Raw genomic sequence first — 14,578 nt, 5'->3', positions numbered from 1 at the left:
TGTTTTTAAATGTTATAAAAATTAATAAACGAAATATGTATATTTTTTTATATTTCTGCCTCTGAATATTTATTTTTCAGATCTTAATCTGAGAATCTATTAGAAGTAATTTAAAACAAATAAATCTTAAATTTCTTGAAAGTGATAAAATAAATTCTAAATTATTAAAATTAGATTTAGATATTATCTTTTTTAAATAACTTTGGAAATTTTCTAATTGAATATTTCAACTAATAAACATAATAATATGTGTTAAAAATTTTAAAGTTGGTCTTAAAATAAAAAAAATGAATTTCACTTATATAAAGTTTTTAACTGAAAACTTACTTAAAAACTATAAATTATAAAATGTTTTTTAAATGTTTCCAAATTAAAATAAAAGTATATGTATATTTTGGGATTGAACACTATAAAAGCAATTAAAGAAAGTCACTTAAATTGCGTAATAATTATTAGTATTATTTTTAGCCAACTTATCTTATACTTATATATTGACAAAAAATTGTTCACGTACACCAAATTATTTTAAATTTGTTGAACAAACAATAACGTACTATCATGTATTTTTGGAATCGTTTTAAATTTTTACTTAGAGTTGCAAATTTTTTCTATTTTTTTAAATTTTCGAGATTATTTTTATATTTTTTACATGTGCAACTCAAGTTTGTTAATTTTTAAAAATCATAATAACATTTTTTATTTCTATATTAGTTCCTATATTACATTTAAAATTATTATATTATAATAACATGAAGTTTTATAAATATTTTAAGTATTATATTATTTTGATTTGCTGAATTAGTTTTATGTATATCCTCTATATTTCAACAATGTCAATAATATTCAATTTATACAAACGCAAAAATATTATTAAATTTAATGATAAAATAACATACAATAAGAATAGAATTTACTAATGTTCATTGAATATAATATATAAATAATAAAATAATATAAATACCGTACAAAATATAACTTTTTTGTAGAGGTAATGTTATAATTAAAATTATTATATTAAATTAGTAATATCAGTTTAATTAAAAATTAAATACGTTAATTAATTTTTTTCATATAGATTTAATACAAAAGATTTTTGTTATTACATTTACTTTGTGTAAAAGGTATACAAAAATTTGCTCCTTAGTTGCCAAATTTGATAAATTTTTAATAATACAGATTTAAAAAAATACAAAGGAATTGTAAACAAGAATACTTTTACAGGCCTACCGTACATGTGAAAAAATCAAAGATATTTATAAGAAATATATTTTAATTTCAACCCTATATCACGTCGTACGGGACGCCTAAGAAAACTAACCGTCTACATTAGTGTTTCCCCAAAATACTGCGCTGCTCACCCAATCATATGAATTTCAAATGACTCATTCATTAGATATGCCATCCGCTGAATTTGCATTCAAATTTGGATAACATATCGCAAGCCATAAAGACTACACTATAAGAACAATTAATTTTGTATTTTAGACAATGCATTTTTATCACTATTTCGTGATAAAGATTTAAAATGTTTCACAACAATTAATTTTTCCGAATTGAAAATACCGGCTTACTTTCAAGGTTAAGCCTGTTGCCAGTTGTTTATATATTCTTGAACATAGATTTTAATTCTGTGGCAATCTGTATAATAATAATATTAAACTCTAATCATAACATCAGTTACAATTATTATAAACCTCTACATCCAAAAAATGTTACTGAACTAAATAAATTATTGTAAAAATGTCCCAGTTGTTAAGAAAAATTGGGAATTATAAAAGAATCTGACAACACAGCATCATGCGACTGCAAGCAACCAACAGAAATCAATCTAGTACTGCAATGCCGCATGCGCCATAATATAGGTTAAGTACGAATGTTCAGTGAATTTAGAATTTGATGTTTTGTGAATAGAATGTCCATAAGAATGAGGCAGGGTGTAGGTGACTGTGTGACTGAAGTAATAAATAAAGTGGATATCTCGAAAAATGGAATCGATCCATCGAAACTTAAGGCAAACAAAGTAGGTTACTACAAACTTCCTCACTGCGGCAAAACTGTTTTTAATGACAGCAGTATTTGATTGTAAACTGGATTGTTTTCATGTTTTTTCGTCTTTCAGTCCCTTAAAAACGCAAATGGATTCACAAAAGGAGTGGGACATGTATTGGTATTTATTTTAAAAACATTGTAGTAGTGTTATACTAATCATTGAAATTTTAGGGTTCCTCTGATGAAGAGGGTGCACTTCAGAATGTGAGTCATATATTATTTCCAATTTAGATAAAATTTTCTCAGAATTTTGAATTTTATAATATCCCTGTGATAAAAGAGTATGCTAGTTTAAATAAGGCCAAATAAATTTAAATTAACAAGACATTATTGTCAATTGATTATTCATAATGATCAAACACATGTGTATGGGTATGTATGCGTAAAAGAAACAAAACTTTATAATGTTTAAAGTCAGTTGTATAATTTCAAGTAATTGTCAATAAAATTTTATTTTTATTGAAGTGTTCATAGCCTAATGAACAACAGTTTTATGTATCTTTAGCTAAAGGGTTTTACTAGAATAAAACTAATTACAGTTTATTTTTTCATAAAGTAAGTATTTGTACTGGAAAAATGGTTGTGCACAGTGTTTTTCCTAGCATAACAATTATGTATATTTATAAACATTTTCAATTTTGTTACATATAAAGAAAATTATATAATAGAGATCTTAAATTACATAATTTCAAATTTAAGAAGCGACATCGAATTTTAACGTGGAATTTAAAATCTAATTTGCAATCTAATGTATTATAAAATTAATGACAAGGTTGTTCTCAAATGAAAAATTGAGTGCACTATGTGTTGTTGGTTCTTATCCAAATACTTTAATAAACACTATAATAATTAAATTAATATTTATGACTTGTACTCAAAATGAATTGGCTTTACCTATATTATTTCTTCTAATTGTTTGATTTGCACTTTTAAAAGAATATTTATCTATTATCATACTTTCCTAGTACAGATACAAAAGTAAAGTAAACAAATTTTCGTTTACATAAAACGACTTCAAATAACGAGCAATTCAGTCACACTTGTCATTTGAAATATACAGGTATACTGTTTCTATTTGTTATTAAAAAATGTTTAAAATTATTATATTTAATTTAGTTAGATTCTCTCCAAATAATTTTGATATTTTCTAGTACACATTAAAATATAATAAATATATCAAACAGAAATATTCAAGTTTCAAGTAACAAAACTGATAACTGAATATAACATTGTAGTTTATATTCCAATTGAAGGTCATTGTAGAATAAATTTAAAAACTGATATTGCAATAAAATTTTACGGATATTTTTAATACTCTTGGCATGTGTAATACACATTAAATTATCCAATGTGTGAAACATTGGCTTACATGAATGAATTCTTGGAAAAACATTTCGATTTATTTGCTTTAATCTTATCTAGGATATGATCTCTCAATTCCATACATGTATCACCTGAGTAAAAAAATGTTCATTAAATAATCTCTGATGTTATCCAATATTTGTTTCTGTTATTTAATCAGTTAAAAAAATACTTCATGTGTGAACTGATCTTAAATAATCCCTTATAACGATCGTAATATACAATATTGGATACAAATTCAAATTATTAAATTAAAAAGGGTCGTTGTTGCAATTTTTTAAAGGTATTTTGAAGCATTTAATTTAAATTATTTATCTATTTATTTAAGTTTTTTTCAACAAATTATTTTATGTTTACAAAATTTCTGTTCATAAAATGAATGTAATGAAATATAATTTCAACCAAGTTTTTCATATTAATGAAAAAGTATTCTTTATAATACAGAACATATAGGGAATCACGATACTAACAGTAAGTTTTAGAATTTGGCCTTCTCTATTGTGAATTTATTATCATATTTAATTTAATTTTGAAGGAACCAATATTACCCGAAAACAATGAGGTTTATTAATTTTTTAGGGATATCTTCGAAGTGGCGCAGTAGAAAAGAATCGCATAATGCGCGAGTCCTTCGAACCGCCAACCTTGATAACATACGCCCTCACCCAGATTAGTTTTTACATCCTCATGTTTCTCGGCTATCTCAGTCAAGCCCTTTTCCCTCCTAAACTAGTCAAGGAAAAGAACCGCGACGGCTATCCACCTTTAATAGACAGATTCGCCGCATTTTATTCGAGATACGTGTACAGACGGATTCGGGACTGTTGGAACTATCCCATCTCTAGTGTGCCTGGTTCACAAGTGGTGCTTAAGGAGAGGGTCACCAAGGATTGCGGGTGGACATTCGAGTATGTAAACGTTTCACATTTACACATTTTGTTGTTTTAATATTGAATGTTGGTACAGATTCACGGGAGAAAAAATCAATTGCCTTAATCTCGCTTCGTACAATTACTTAGGCTTCGCCGAATCGTCGGGTCCATGTGCCGAAGCGGCAATCGAATCGATTTATAAATATGGAGTTACAACAGGTGGTACAAGACAAAGATATGGTACGTGTCCCTTGCACAACGAACTTGAGCAACTTACTGCTGAGTTTTTGGGTGTTGAGGACGCCATTACTTTCGGTATGGGCTACGCCACCAACACCCTCAATCTTCCCACCTTCATAACACCCGGAACCTTGATTATCAGTGATGAAAAAAATCATGCCAGCATTATTGTTGGAATTAAAGTACGAGGGAGTGTTGTTAGAGTTTTCAAACACAATGGTAAGTTTTAATATTAATATAACAGTACTTTTACAAAAATCAAAAAAACAGGTGTATCTTAAAATTTAATTTTGGTCTTATATTCAGATTTTGCCTATTTGGCATGAAATACGAAACAGTATATGTTAGTTATCATTGGATAAATTGTGACATACTTTTTACATCAAAAATGATTGATCTTGTAATTAATATTTAGTAATATTTCTTCTTCAGATGTAAAGGATTTAGAGCAAATCCTCCAGGAATCCATCTACTATGGCCAAGATCGAAAGGGGGAATACAAACCATGGAAAAAGATTGTCATAATTGTCGAGGGCGTTTACAGCATGGAAGGAACAATAGTGAAATTGCCTGAAATCATTGCCCTTAAAAAAAAGTACAAAGCCTACTTGTACCTGGATGAAGCCCACAGCATTGGTGCAATGGGTAAAAATGGAAAAGGTGTTGTGGACTATTTTGGCTGTGATCCCAAGGATATTGACATCCTCATGGGAACCTTCACCAAGAGCTTCGGTTCTGCCGGCGGATACATCGCTGGTTCGAAGGTAAACGTCACTGTCTACCATTAATTTATGTTACATCATTATTATGTGTTCTAGGAGTTAATCACCTTCTTAAGAAAAAAAAGCTACGCATCTGAACATGCGTGGGCGATGCCGCCAGCTTTGGCCGCACAGATCATTAGCGTTTTAAAGATTCTCATGGGACGTGATGGTACAAATGAGGGTCGTAGGAGAATAGAAACTTTGGCTCGTAATACGAGATATTTCCGTATGCGTCTTGAGCAAATAGGTGTTATCGTACACGGCAACGAAGACTCCCCAGTTGTGCCTATATTAGTCTATTTATATTCTAAAATAGCGTAAGTAAATAACACCACATAAAATTCTACATTGACTAAATTTATGGTAAATGTATTTTTACAGTGCAATGGTGCGTACACTGGTGAAAGAGAAGATCGCTACTGTGGGTGTCGGTTATCCAGCCACTCCGTTGTATGAAGGAAGAATTAGAATCTGTCTTTCAGCAGGACACACTAAGGAACAACTTGATTACGCATTGGATGTCATTGACGAAGTGGCAGACGAACTGGGGCTCAAGTACTCTAGGAAGTCCAAGAATCTAACACCAATAGATTACGAAAAAATCAAAGTCTACGACTAAAATCAAACGCTCTGTTCTCTAGCAAATATTTCAGTACTTTTAAATTTCGTCTTACTTATTGTGTACCAAATAGTTCCTTAAACCAAATATTCAGTTTTAGGTTTATAACATGCACAAGTAGAGAAATCGTCTAGAGAGTGTATTTTTTGTACTCGAGACATTCGTTTTACGTACGTGAAAACATATCATCGAAGCTATTTTTTTAAAATCACTACTTACATTACTAATTTAAAAATATAATATTTATTTGCCTTAAAAGACTATGTATTTGTTCTGTTCTACATTATACATAAGATTGATGCTCTTGAACCTTATTTGTAAAGTATTATTTTATGACTTTTATATTTCCCAGTTTTAGATACAGGTAATATGATCTGTTTATTTATTATATTATGTACCAGTATTTTAATTGTCAATTATTTACTTGTTTTTCAATACCAATTTACTATATAGTTTTGTTTCTTGGTATATTTATTTTTACAATATTTTAAAATTTGGCTACTTTCAACTAATCTTTCCATAAAGATTAAACATAAGAATATAGTATTAAACTTATTTACTTTTTTCTATATATGGCTTATTTTTAAAACGTGAATTTTATCATTACTATTTTATTTATTAGAATGTTAATGCTTAGACCTTTTAGTATTTTAATATCTGAGAAAACCTGAGATGTATTGGTAAAAATAGCCAAATTTAAAATAGTGGATATTTTGATTGTTTTCTTAGATATATTGTCAAATTGTTGACGTTGTTAGAGAATATATACGAACTAATTATTTCTTTTACAATCAATATCAAACACTATATAAGCTTGGAAGTATTTTATATATCTCAAAAATAACTTCAATTTATCAGCTTTGTACATTTGATTTATTATATTTTGCTAGATGTTGTTAATAAAATATTATGTATATTTTAATTTGACTTTTTGATAAATATGCAACCTGTGTATAATGTATATTTAAATAAAAACCTGCAGACATTCCTTCAGAACATTTTGGTTCTCTGTGCAAAATATAAATCTGAATAAAATCATTCACTAGGTTCATTTCCCATTTTACCATGATTTTAATCAGTTAAAAAAATTAAGTCGTAATATGTTACACACAAAAGGGAATTTGGGTTAATTTTAATTGATTTAAACTAAATTAAAATATACCATTCGTAGAACACTTTCCAACGGATCACAAACAAACAAATACAAAAAATATTCTGTAAAATATACTAGTAAATATATATAATACCAAATTAAATATTCTTTTAATAAAAGTAAACTAAAAAGAAAATACCGTTTTAGTATTTACTTCGTTTATTTAATTTATATATAAATATTTTTTTTAAAACCGATTCGCTGAAACGTGAGTATTTGAACCTACGAAAATTTGATGTAGTGATAATTTTGACGTAACAAATGATTCCCAAATATTTTTAAGTTCATAACAATGAAAACTAATAGTTTGCAGTAGTTTCAAAATTATTCGTTTCTTAATAATAAAACCTAAATAAAAGGACTAAATAATATGGAGGTCAAGGTATGTGAATAATTAACCTTTTTTACTCTATTATATTTATTAATTTTAGAATATACTATATGCGTTTTCAAAAGGAATATGTGACAGCTTAAGTGGTATGATAAAAATCTTTAAGCTGAATAAAGAAATTAATTTAAGAAGGGGAACATCACCTGGAAGAAATGTATTAATTAGACAAAGATCTACTAACACTCCAGTCCGGGAGGACAAAAATGAGTAAGATATGGAAATATATAGCACTTTAATTTACTAATTTGCATATTTTAGGAATTCTCTATTATTTAGAGCAACCAAATGTGGTGTTTTGAATGGACTGCTATTTCTTTCAAGTGTCCTATTTTTTGAATATGCAATTTGGGCATTATTTTCTTACTCATATGCATCTGTGCCCAGAATACTAGTTAATGTTGTGTATAATGTACCACTGTATATTATTTGCAAAGTAATCAACATTGTCTGGTTCCAGGTATGATTTACTTTAAATTAATATATGCAAAATGAATTGTTTTGACATAAAATTATTTCTTGTTAATACAAACATATTTTAAAGAATCTGTTTGAACAAAATTATTTGTGTTCTATTTGAAATGATTCTACACACTCACTTTTTACCATTTTTAGGATATAGCTGATGAGGCATACACACATTTGAAAGGAAGACCAAAACAAATAAAATTCAGCACACTAATTGCTGATTCATTATTTAGTGTTGTAATCCAAACACTTTTTCTAGTTCAGGCATCCATCACAAATTATTTACCAATTGAATATGTTGGATCAATACTTTCTATGATACAAATGTGTATGTTGTATGCTTTGTACTCATTTGAATATAAATGGTGTAATATGGGATGGGAATTGCACAGGAGATTGTGCTTTATTGAAGATAACTGGCCATACTTCATTGGATTTGGTTTACCGCAGGCGGTTTTTACTCAATTGACTGATTCTTGGCTGATAAGGTTGGTATAAGTTTAACATAAGTATTAACTTATGTAATCTAACTGTTTCATTTTTAGTGGTGGAATTTTTGCTGTGCTCTTTCCATTTTTTATTGTTAGTGCTACAGCATCAGATCCAGAAATAAATTCAAGGTAATGTATTTTTTATTTTTTCCTTGAAGTTTTTAATTAGTTTTTGACTATAAAGAATATAAGATAAGAGAGATCTAGACACTTACCTCAGTTTTCATTTCAGCCAATTTTCACTTCATTTCTTTGCACCTGTGATACAAATATCAAACACAATATTCAAATGTGGCTTGGGACAAAGTAACACTCCTGCATATCTTCCTCCAAGAAGTGTTCCTTCCACTCCTAGCAGAGCTTCAAGCAGAATGCACAGTAGGAGGTGATTTTTTAAAAATATTAGATAATTTTAAATATTGACAAATTTATTTTCTATCAATGAACAAAATTTACATCTAATCATATATTGGTTAGTTTAGCAAAATATAGGTATTTGTCTGTACATAAATATATATGTATATCATTTTTCATATTATACAAAGTTATATAATTTTAATTATTTTGTACATATTTGTACTTAAGGTAATAAATGACTGATCTTATAAGCGACTTGTTATTTATTATAGATAATTTGATAGCTTTTATATGGGCCTATATTTTCTGTATGTGCAGATATTCGTAATATTTAATTATGTGTATTTCTATCAATAGTTTAAAATTAAATAAGACATTGTAATTTTTGTGACCTTGCATGTATAAAACATTTGTGATGAGGCGGTGATATTAATTCCAGAAATTGTAAACATTTTTACATAATGGCATTAAAGGACTGATATTTACATTATTGTTGTTTTATTTTTCGGATAACACTTTGTATATATATTGAAAAATGATTGACGATTGTTGGTTAGGTAAGAACACTCCAAAGATTCACGTTACGTTTTTGTAATTACCAGTTTCTATTCAAGAATACCAAAACCAATTTTCAATTTCAACATATTTTAGCTTTTTATATCATTATTAAAATATGAATAGATTTTAATTTTTTATAATTATTTTATTGTATTTAGTTGACAGTTTTCGCAATTTTAAGTAGAATATTTATTAATAAAATTTAAGCAAAATGTTCAGGCTTCTGTAATATATCTGGTGCCATCTTATATTTAAAAAAACTAATACTTCTTTGTAGATGCTCATAATTCAAGCCAGCATCGTTAAATTCGGGATGTGGATCTCCAGACTTTGATACTTCAAATTTGCTCCACTTGTAGTAAGTGCATTTTCTGGTTCCAGGTGAATTTTGAATTAAATTGAGAACAGTGGGATGAGTCAATCCAAAGAAATCGTTTCCTCTTGGTCTAGTACTAACTACATTTAAGGAAAGTGCATCATTAATCTTCTGTAGAAGTAGAGAGTGACACACATCTGGAGTGTCTCCTACAATTGGGGAGCAGCCATCATCTGCTGCAATTTCAAATCTACAAAAAACACATTCATTATTTATCTGATATTATTAAAATAATGTTATGCTCACCTGGGTAAATCATTAATATCTGATATCTTACAAGTATAGATACATTTTACATTAGGATCTTTCAAACTACCATATATTCTTGTAGACACAAAACCAACAGGGAATATTGCATCTTCACAGTGAAATTCTGAACGATCTGTAATGACTTCTCCCAAAGAATGAATTGTTAATTGTCCCAATTCTATCGGAAATATTGGTCTTCCTGTGTTATCTACTGGTATTGGTTGAACAATTTTTTTACGGCCTTTAGAAGAAACTGATTTGCGAGGTTTTGAGGATGATGATCTCCTCTCTGAAATTTTAATTAATTCAGTATAAACAATGGATGACTTCAACCATTATTTTAAACCATACCATGTGAATCTGAATGTTTCCTTTTGGTTTTCTTAGAATTCTCTACTGGAGGAACATGGTTTGATCCAGAGATTTTTGCAGCAGCATTTTGAACTTCTTGTAAAATTTGTGGTTCATATTCACAGAGTTTTCTCAATAAGAACTTCCTCTCCTCCTTCCTCATTAATATTTTAGTCTGCACTTCCTCTAACTCGTCGACCAAGGCTGCATTTTCCTGCAATTAGACGTTGTAAATCACACTGATACATTGGTGCTTTCAGACAAGTTGTTAATTTAGAAACATTGTAGTTTAACGCAATAAATTCTTACATGAACATATTCACGAATTAGCTGCTTTATATACATTAACTTTTTCTTGTATCTACTTGGAGCACGATCTGCATTTTTCTGTCTAAAGTTATTTAAATATTCTTCGTATAAATTACTCATATTTACAAAACATAAGGAGCGTTTGAGGTTATGAATTTTAGACAGTAAATGTCAAGTTGACAGTTGGGTACTATATTTTTAATAAATAGAGATGGTCCTTTATGGTATTTATATTGTTTCTAAATCTGGTGGGTTAATTTTCAATCTCGAAAACAATATTCCTAAAATAGAATGTGAAAAAACGTTTTCATATCCATTGGACATTAAATTGAAGTACAAAAATAATGGAATTGTGGTAGAATTTGGCCAAAGGGATGGAATACACGGTACATTTATCATGATTTTATTAACTTTCTCAATTTAACTTTTGTATTGTTGTAGTTGGTCACATTTTGTATGCTATTAATGGAATTCCAGTGACTGGTCGACAGTTGGATGATGGTCGAGATGCTTTTGAAGTCATTGAAAATAAAAATAATTATCCCTTAAGCCTTAAATTTGGTAGAATTAAAATGACTACAAATGACAAAATTTTCTTAGCCAGTATGTTTTATCCTTTGTTTGCAATAGCCAGTCAGTTAAGTCCAGAACCTAAATCATCAGGCATTGAAGTACTAGAAGCTGATACATTCCGTTTACACTGTTATCAGACCTTGACAGGCGTTAAAATTATGATAGTCGCAGATCCTCATCAGGCGGGAATTGAAATTTTACTAAGAAAGATTTATGAAATTTATGCAGATTATGCTTTAAAAAATCCTTTTTATTCTTTGGAAATGCCTATAAGGTGTGAATTGTTTGATACGAATCTAAAGAGCATTATAGAACAATTAGAAAAATCTGGGATAGCAAATATTTAAATTTATAATAAACTTTATGTTTTAATTAAATATATTATTTAAACAAATATTTTGGTTTTATTTAAATTTGTGTGTGATAAAGGTTAGAAAATTATTAAATTATTCAATTAATGGTAAACTTCAAAGTTTTTCTTAACGTTAGAGTGAAAATCAATTATAGGATAATTATATATATTCAATTTTTTTTCGATGTATACATTTGTAACTACTTGTTTTAATTATTTCTGAAATTAGACATGATGTAAATAATAAGTGTATTATTATCAAAGATTGACACATAAACGTATATACTGATTTCAGTAAATCTCTTATTTGGTTATTAATATAGGAAATAAAATTTTGTAATGTGTAATCTGTTTTGCCTATATATAAGATCCGCGTTTACTGATGTGAAAACGCGGATGACTCAATGGTATTCCAAGAATGAAATTAAGATCGAAATTACTATCAAATGATGAATGAGTAAGATTCTGTTGAAAATTAATTTCTGAGATAAAAAACTATGAATGAATCAAGCTGAATTTGTAGTAACATTGCTTTAGTACATGTAAACAATTTATATGAATGGAATGGCTCACCTAAATGAGTAAATGACTAATACATCTTTAAAGTGGATCCATACATATACTCATGCATTGTGAATAAACGGAATTTTGGCTAATTTTGTTGAAAAACTTCCACGTTTTTGAGAGGCGGAAGTATATTTTTTTAATATTGGGAATCTGTGATTAAAGTTATAGGTGTTGGTCAGTTACCAGGGCACAGATATCGAAACTTAAATAAAAAAAGGCTATACAAACTTATTTTTTATATTCTTCTTTAATAGAAAATAAATAAAAATTTATTAACACTGTCTTGTGTTTAGTAACATGATTATTGAGAAAAAATATACACACTAAGAGGACATCCATTTAAATTAATGCAATTTAATTATAAAATGGTTATAATTTGTAAAAAAATTAAATTTAATAAACTACACATCAAATAACATAATTTGCTTTAAATCCGAAAGATGATGAACTAGACTTGATCACACCATATTTGGTGCGTATCTGACACTGATCAGCCGGTGCCGCCGAACAAGATGAGTGGTACTGCATTCCAGAAATTCGCACCGAAATGTTATACGATCAATAGGGTGGGGGAGGTTCCCTATAATTGATGCGATAATCCGGTGTTTCGGAATGCGGACAGTATGTATGGTAATTGGTGGATGAGTAGCTGCTCAAGAATTTTCCCATGCATCGGCCAAACTGTTCAGTTGAAACGATTCGTAAGATACAATCCGAGATCGTACCCTACATCTAAAAGAGCCTAGAGCGTCGGACACGTGATAAATGTGGTTAACTTGATCGTCCCGAATTTCTAAGAAGTTACAAAATGAAGACTTAAAATCCCACCACGTGCTTATTTTGCATTGAAAAACTGCGTTATTTTTAGGTCATGTGGGACATTGAATATTCACATGTGCATTGTAAAAATTACTCCCAAATTATCAGAATGTTTGGATAAAGAGCTTGAAATTAATATTAACGTTTAACTCCATAATGGAGTTCCTAATATAATACAGTTATTATTAGAAGTTGTATTGTTTGTACGTTGGTCGAACCAAGAATATAAAATAAAAACATGCCAAGATAAATAATCGATTTTCAAACCAGTAATCAAAAGGGATCTCCTTTTTATGATGGCCTATTGTTAAATTACGGAGTTTAATTTGACTTGGGTCAAATATGAATGCCACACCTAAGTCGGGCGCCAAAAATAAAAGGCGCCAATTTTCATCATGTTACATCGTAACGAGACGAAACCGCAAACTTCCTGCATAAATTTTATTTTACACATGTATATCAGGACCGATCAAACTATTATTGAACATGTGACTCAATGAAAATAACTGAATATCTAACATTATACTTCCTTCCTTTCGGAGAATAACATGTGGGACTGGTGTTAAGTTGTTTTCTTTTGTGTAATTAGAACTTACATGCATTAAATATTCGATAATTATTTTTTAACATTATTAATATAAATTACTATATTCATAACGCTTTCTTTTTGTTTAAATTGCCATATGAGAAATCGAATAATTTTATATTATGTTATTATCTTTTCACAAATTAAATCATGACATTCTATTTTAACATCGTCTCTTTTAATATAATTTATTCTGTATCTTATTTACAATATCTCGGGAACTGGTGAAATGTTTCACTTTTGATTCTCAGAATTACTTTCAAAACTTATACTAAGCACATTGGTGGTCGAAATTTAATTACAACGTTACATTAGTCAGACTGTGGTAGGATTGAGAAACATCAATTCAAAATACATTTTAAATTTTTAAACGAAATGCATTTCACAACATCTGCTATATTTGCATTATGCCAAAGGTTGATAATAAATTATTTGTTTTCTTTTCAAAGAAAGATAAAGATGAGATTCTCAATTTTTATTATTAATAAGAAATGTAAAATTATAAAATTAGATCTTACTTCAATTCTAATGCATTATCATAATGAATAATAATCAACAAATAAGTTGTTGTGTTGTTACAAGCGAATACTTAAATTATTCTAAGAAAAATGAAGCTGTGGCATTTCTGACAACTCCTGGCAACTGCATTTATTTTCGCACGTATTTGACATGCTAATATGTACATAAATGGTAAACAACACATGTTATTGACTTTTGAATGAATGAAGTACAGTATACCTATATTTGTGTCTTTAAAATGATAGAGAAAATTAGGGGAAAAGTTAATTGTTTAATAACTGAAGACACTTATTAAACTTCATTTGTTTTATACAGTTCGCATTTACTTTTGGTTAGTGTTTAAAAACCATAAAATCATTAGGTGAAATTCCTTTAACGACCTCCAAATTTACGGTTTAAGAAGGCCAATGAAAACGAAATGTTTGTGGTCGGACATTATTATTCACGCCAAAGCATCCGCAAACTTTTTGCCACCTAGTTCGCAAAATAAAGATATTTTAACATTCCTTCTTATCTTTATGTTAGTGGATATGTTTTGTTGGTGGTCAAAAGTATA

General features: G+C 28.6%; 4 protein-coding genes across 4 annotated transcripts; 3 read left to right on the top strand and 1 right to left on the bottom strand.

Annotated features, from left to right (window-relative positions):
- Positions 1-1,855: 1,855 nt before the first annotated feature.
- Positions 1,856-6,828, top strand: LOC109607075 (serine palmitoyltransferase 2). The gene is made up of 8 exons (XM_020023601.2): positions 1,856-2,020; positions 2,120-2,167; positions 2,221-2,253; positions 3,991-4,319; positions 4,378-4,742; positions 4,956-5,287; positions 5,342-5,604; positions 5,669-6,828. The coding sequence occupies exons 1-8, from the start codon at positions 1,913-1,915 to the stop codon at positions 5,904-5,906; spliced, it is 1,716 nt and encodes a 571-aa protein (XP_019879160.2). The 5' UTR covers positions 1,856-1,912; the 3' UTR covers positions 5,907-6,828.
- A 479-nt stretch (positions 6,829-7,307) lies between these two features.
- LOC109599186 (etoposide-induced protein 2.4 homolog) lies at positions 7,308-9,248 on the top strand. The gene is made up of 6 exons (XM_020015133.2): positions 7,308-7,441; positions 7,491-7,657; positions 7,709-7,907; positions 8,063-8,403; positions 8,461-8,535; positions 8,639-9,248. The coding sequence occupies exons 1-6, from the start codon at positions 7,430-7,432 to the stop codon at positions 8,793-8,795; spliced, it is 951 nt and encodes a 316-aa protein (XP_019870692.1). The 5' UTR covers positions 7,308-7,429; the 3' UTR covers positions 8,796-9,248.
- A 142-nt stretch (positions 9,249-9,390) lies between these two features.
- On the bottom strand, positions 9,391-10,761 carry LOC109599187 (transforming growth factor beta regulator 1). Its single transcript, XM_020015134.2, has 4 exons — positions 10,607-10,761; positions 10,298-10,511; positions 9,944-10,235; positions 9,391-9,887 (listed from the first exon to the last, which is right to left on the bottom strand). Exons 1-4 carry the CDS (start codon positions 10,724-10,726, stop codon positions 9,524-9,526), a joined length of 990 nt encoding a protein of 329 aa, XP_019870693.1. The 5' UTR covers positions 10,727-10,761; the 3' UTR covers positions 9,391-9,523.
- Positions 10,762-10,763: 2 nt separating this feature from the next.
- LOC109607078 (trafficking protein particle complex subunit 4) lies at positions 10,764-11,573 on the top strand. The gene is made up of 2 exons (XM_020023603.2): positions 10,764-10,992; positions 11,048-11,573. The coding sequence occupies exons 1-2, from the start codon at positions 10,818-10,820 to the stop codon at positions 11,524-11,526; spliced, it is 654 nt and encodes a 217-aa protein (XP_019879162.1). The 5' UTR covers positions 10,764-10,817; the 3' UTR covers positions 11,527-11,573.
- The last annotated feature ends 3,005 nt before the right edge of the window (positions 11,574-14,578 follow it).

This window comes from Aethina tumida, chromosome 7 (genome assembly GCF_024364675.1).
Source record: "Aethina tumida isolate Nest 87 chromosome 7, icAetTumi1.1, whole genome shotgun sequence".
Taxonomy (NCBI): Eukaryota; Metazoa; Arthropoda; class Insecta; order Coleoptera; family Nitidulidae; genus Aethina; species Aethina tumida.
Note: the sequence above shows the minus strand (reverse complement) of the source record. Positions and strands in the feature narration are given on the sequence as shown.

Bases quoted from the DNA above. Each gene is read 5' to 3' on its own strand.
- LOC109607075 (XM_020023601.2), top strand. From the start codon at position 1,913: ATGTCCATAAGAATGAGGCAGGGTGTAGGTGACTGTGTGACTGAAGTA. The intron at 2,254-3,990 runs GTGAGTCATATA...TTAATTTTTTAG, and splicing joins AAGAGGGTGCACTTCAGAAT to GGATATCTTCGAAGTGGCGC. The intron at 4,320-4,377 runs GTATGTAAACGT...ATGTTGGTACAG, and splicing joins GATTGCGGGTGGACATTCGA to ATTCACGGGAGAAAAAATCA.
- LOC109599186 (XM_020015133.2), top strand. The intron at 8,404-8,460 runs GTTGGTATAAGT...TTTCATTTTTAG, and splicing joins ACTGATTCTTGGCTGATAAG to TGGTGGAATTTTTGCTGTGC. The intron at 8,536-8,638 runs GTAATGTATTTT...TTTTCATTTCAG, and splicing joins GATCCAGAAATAAATTCAAG to CCAATTTTCACTTCATTTCT.
- LOC109599187 (XM_020015134.2), bottom strand. From the start codon at position 10,726: ATGAGTAATTTATACGAAGAATATTTAAATAACTTTAGACAGAAAAAT. The intron at 10,236-10,297 runs GTATGGTTTAAA...TTAAAATTTCAG, and splicing joins GAAACATTCAGATTCACATG to AGAGGAGATCATCATCCTCA. The intron at 9,888-9,943 runs GTGAGCATAACA...TGTTTTTTGTAG, and splicing joins GATATTAATGATTTACCCAG to ATTTGAAATTGCAGCAGATG.
- LOC109607078 (XM_020023603.2), top strand. From the start codon at position 10,818: ATGGTCCTTTATGGTATTTATATTGTTTCTAAATCTGGTGGGTTAATT. The intron at 10,993-11,047 runs GTACATTTATCA...GTATTGTTGTAG, and splicing joins CCAAAGGGATGGAATACACG to TTGGTCACATTTTGTATGCT.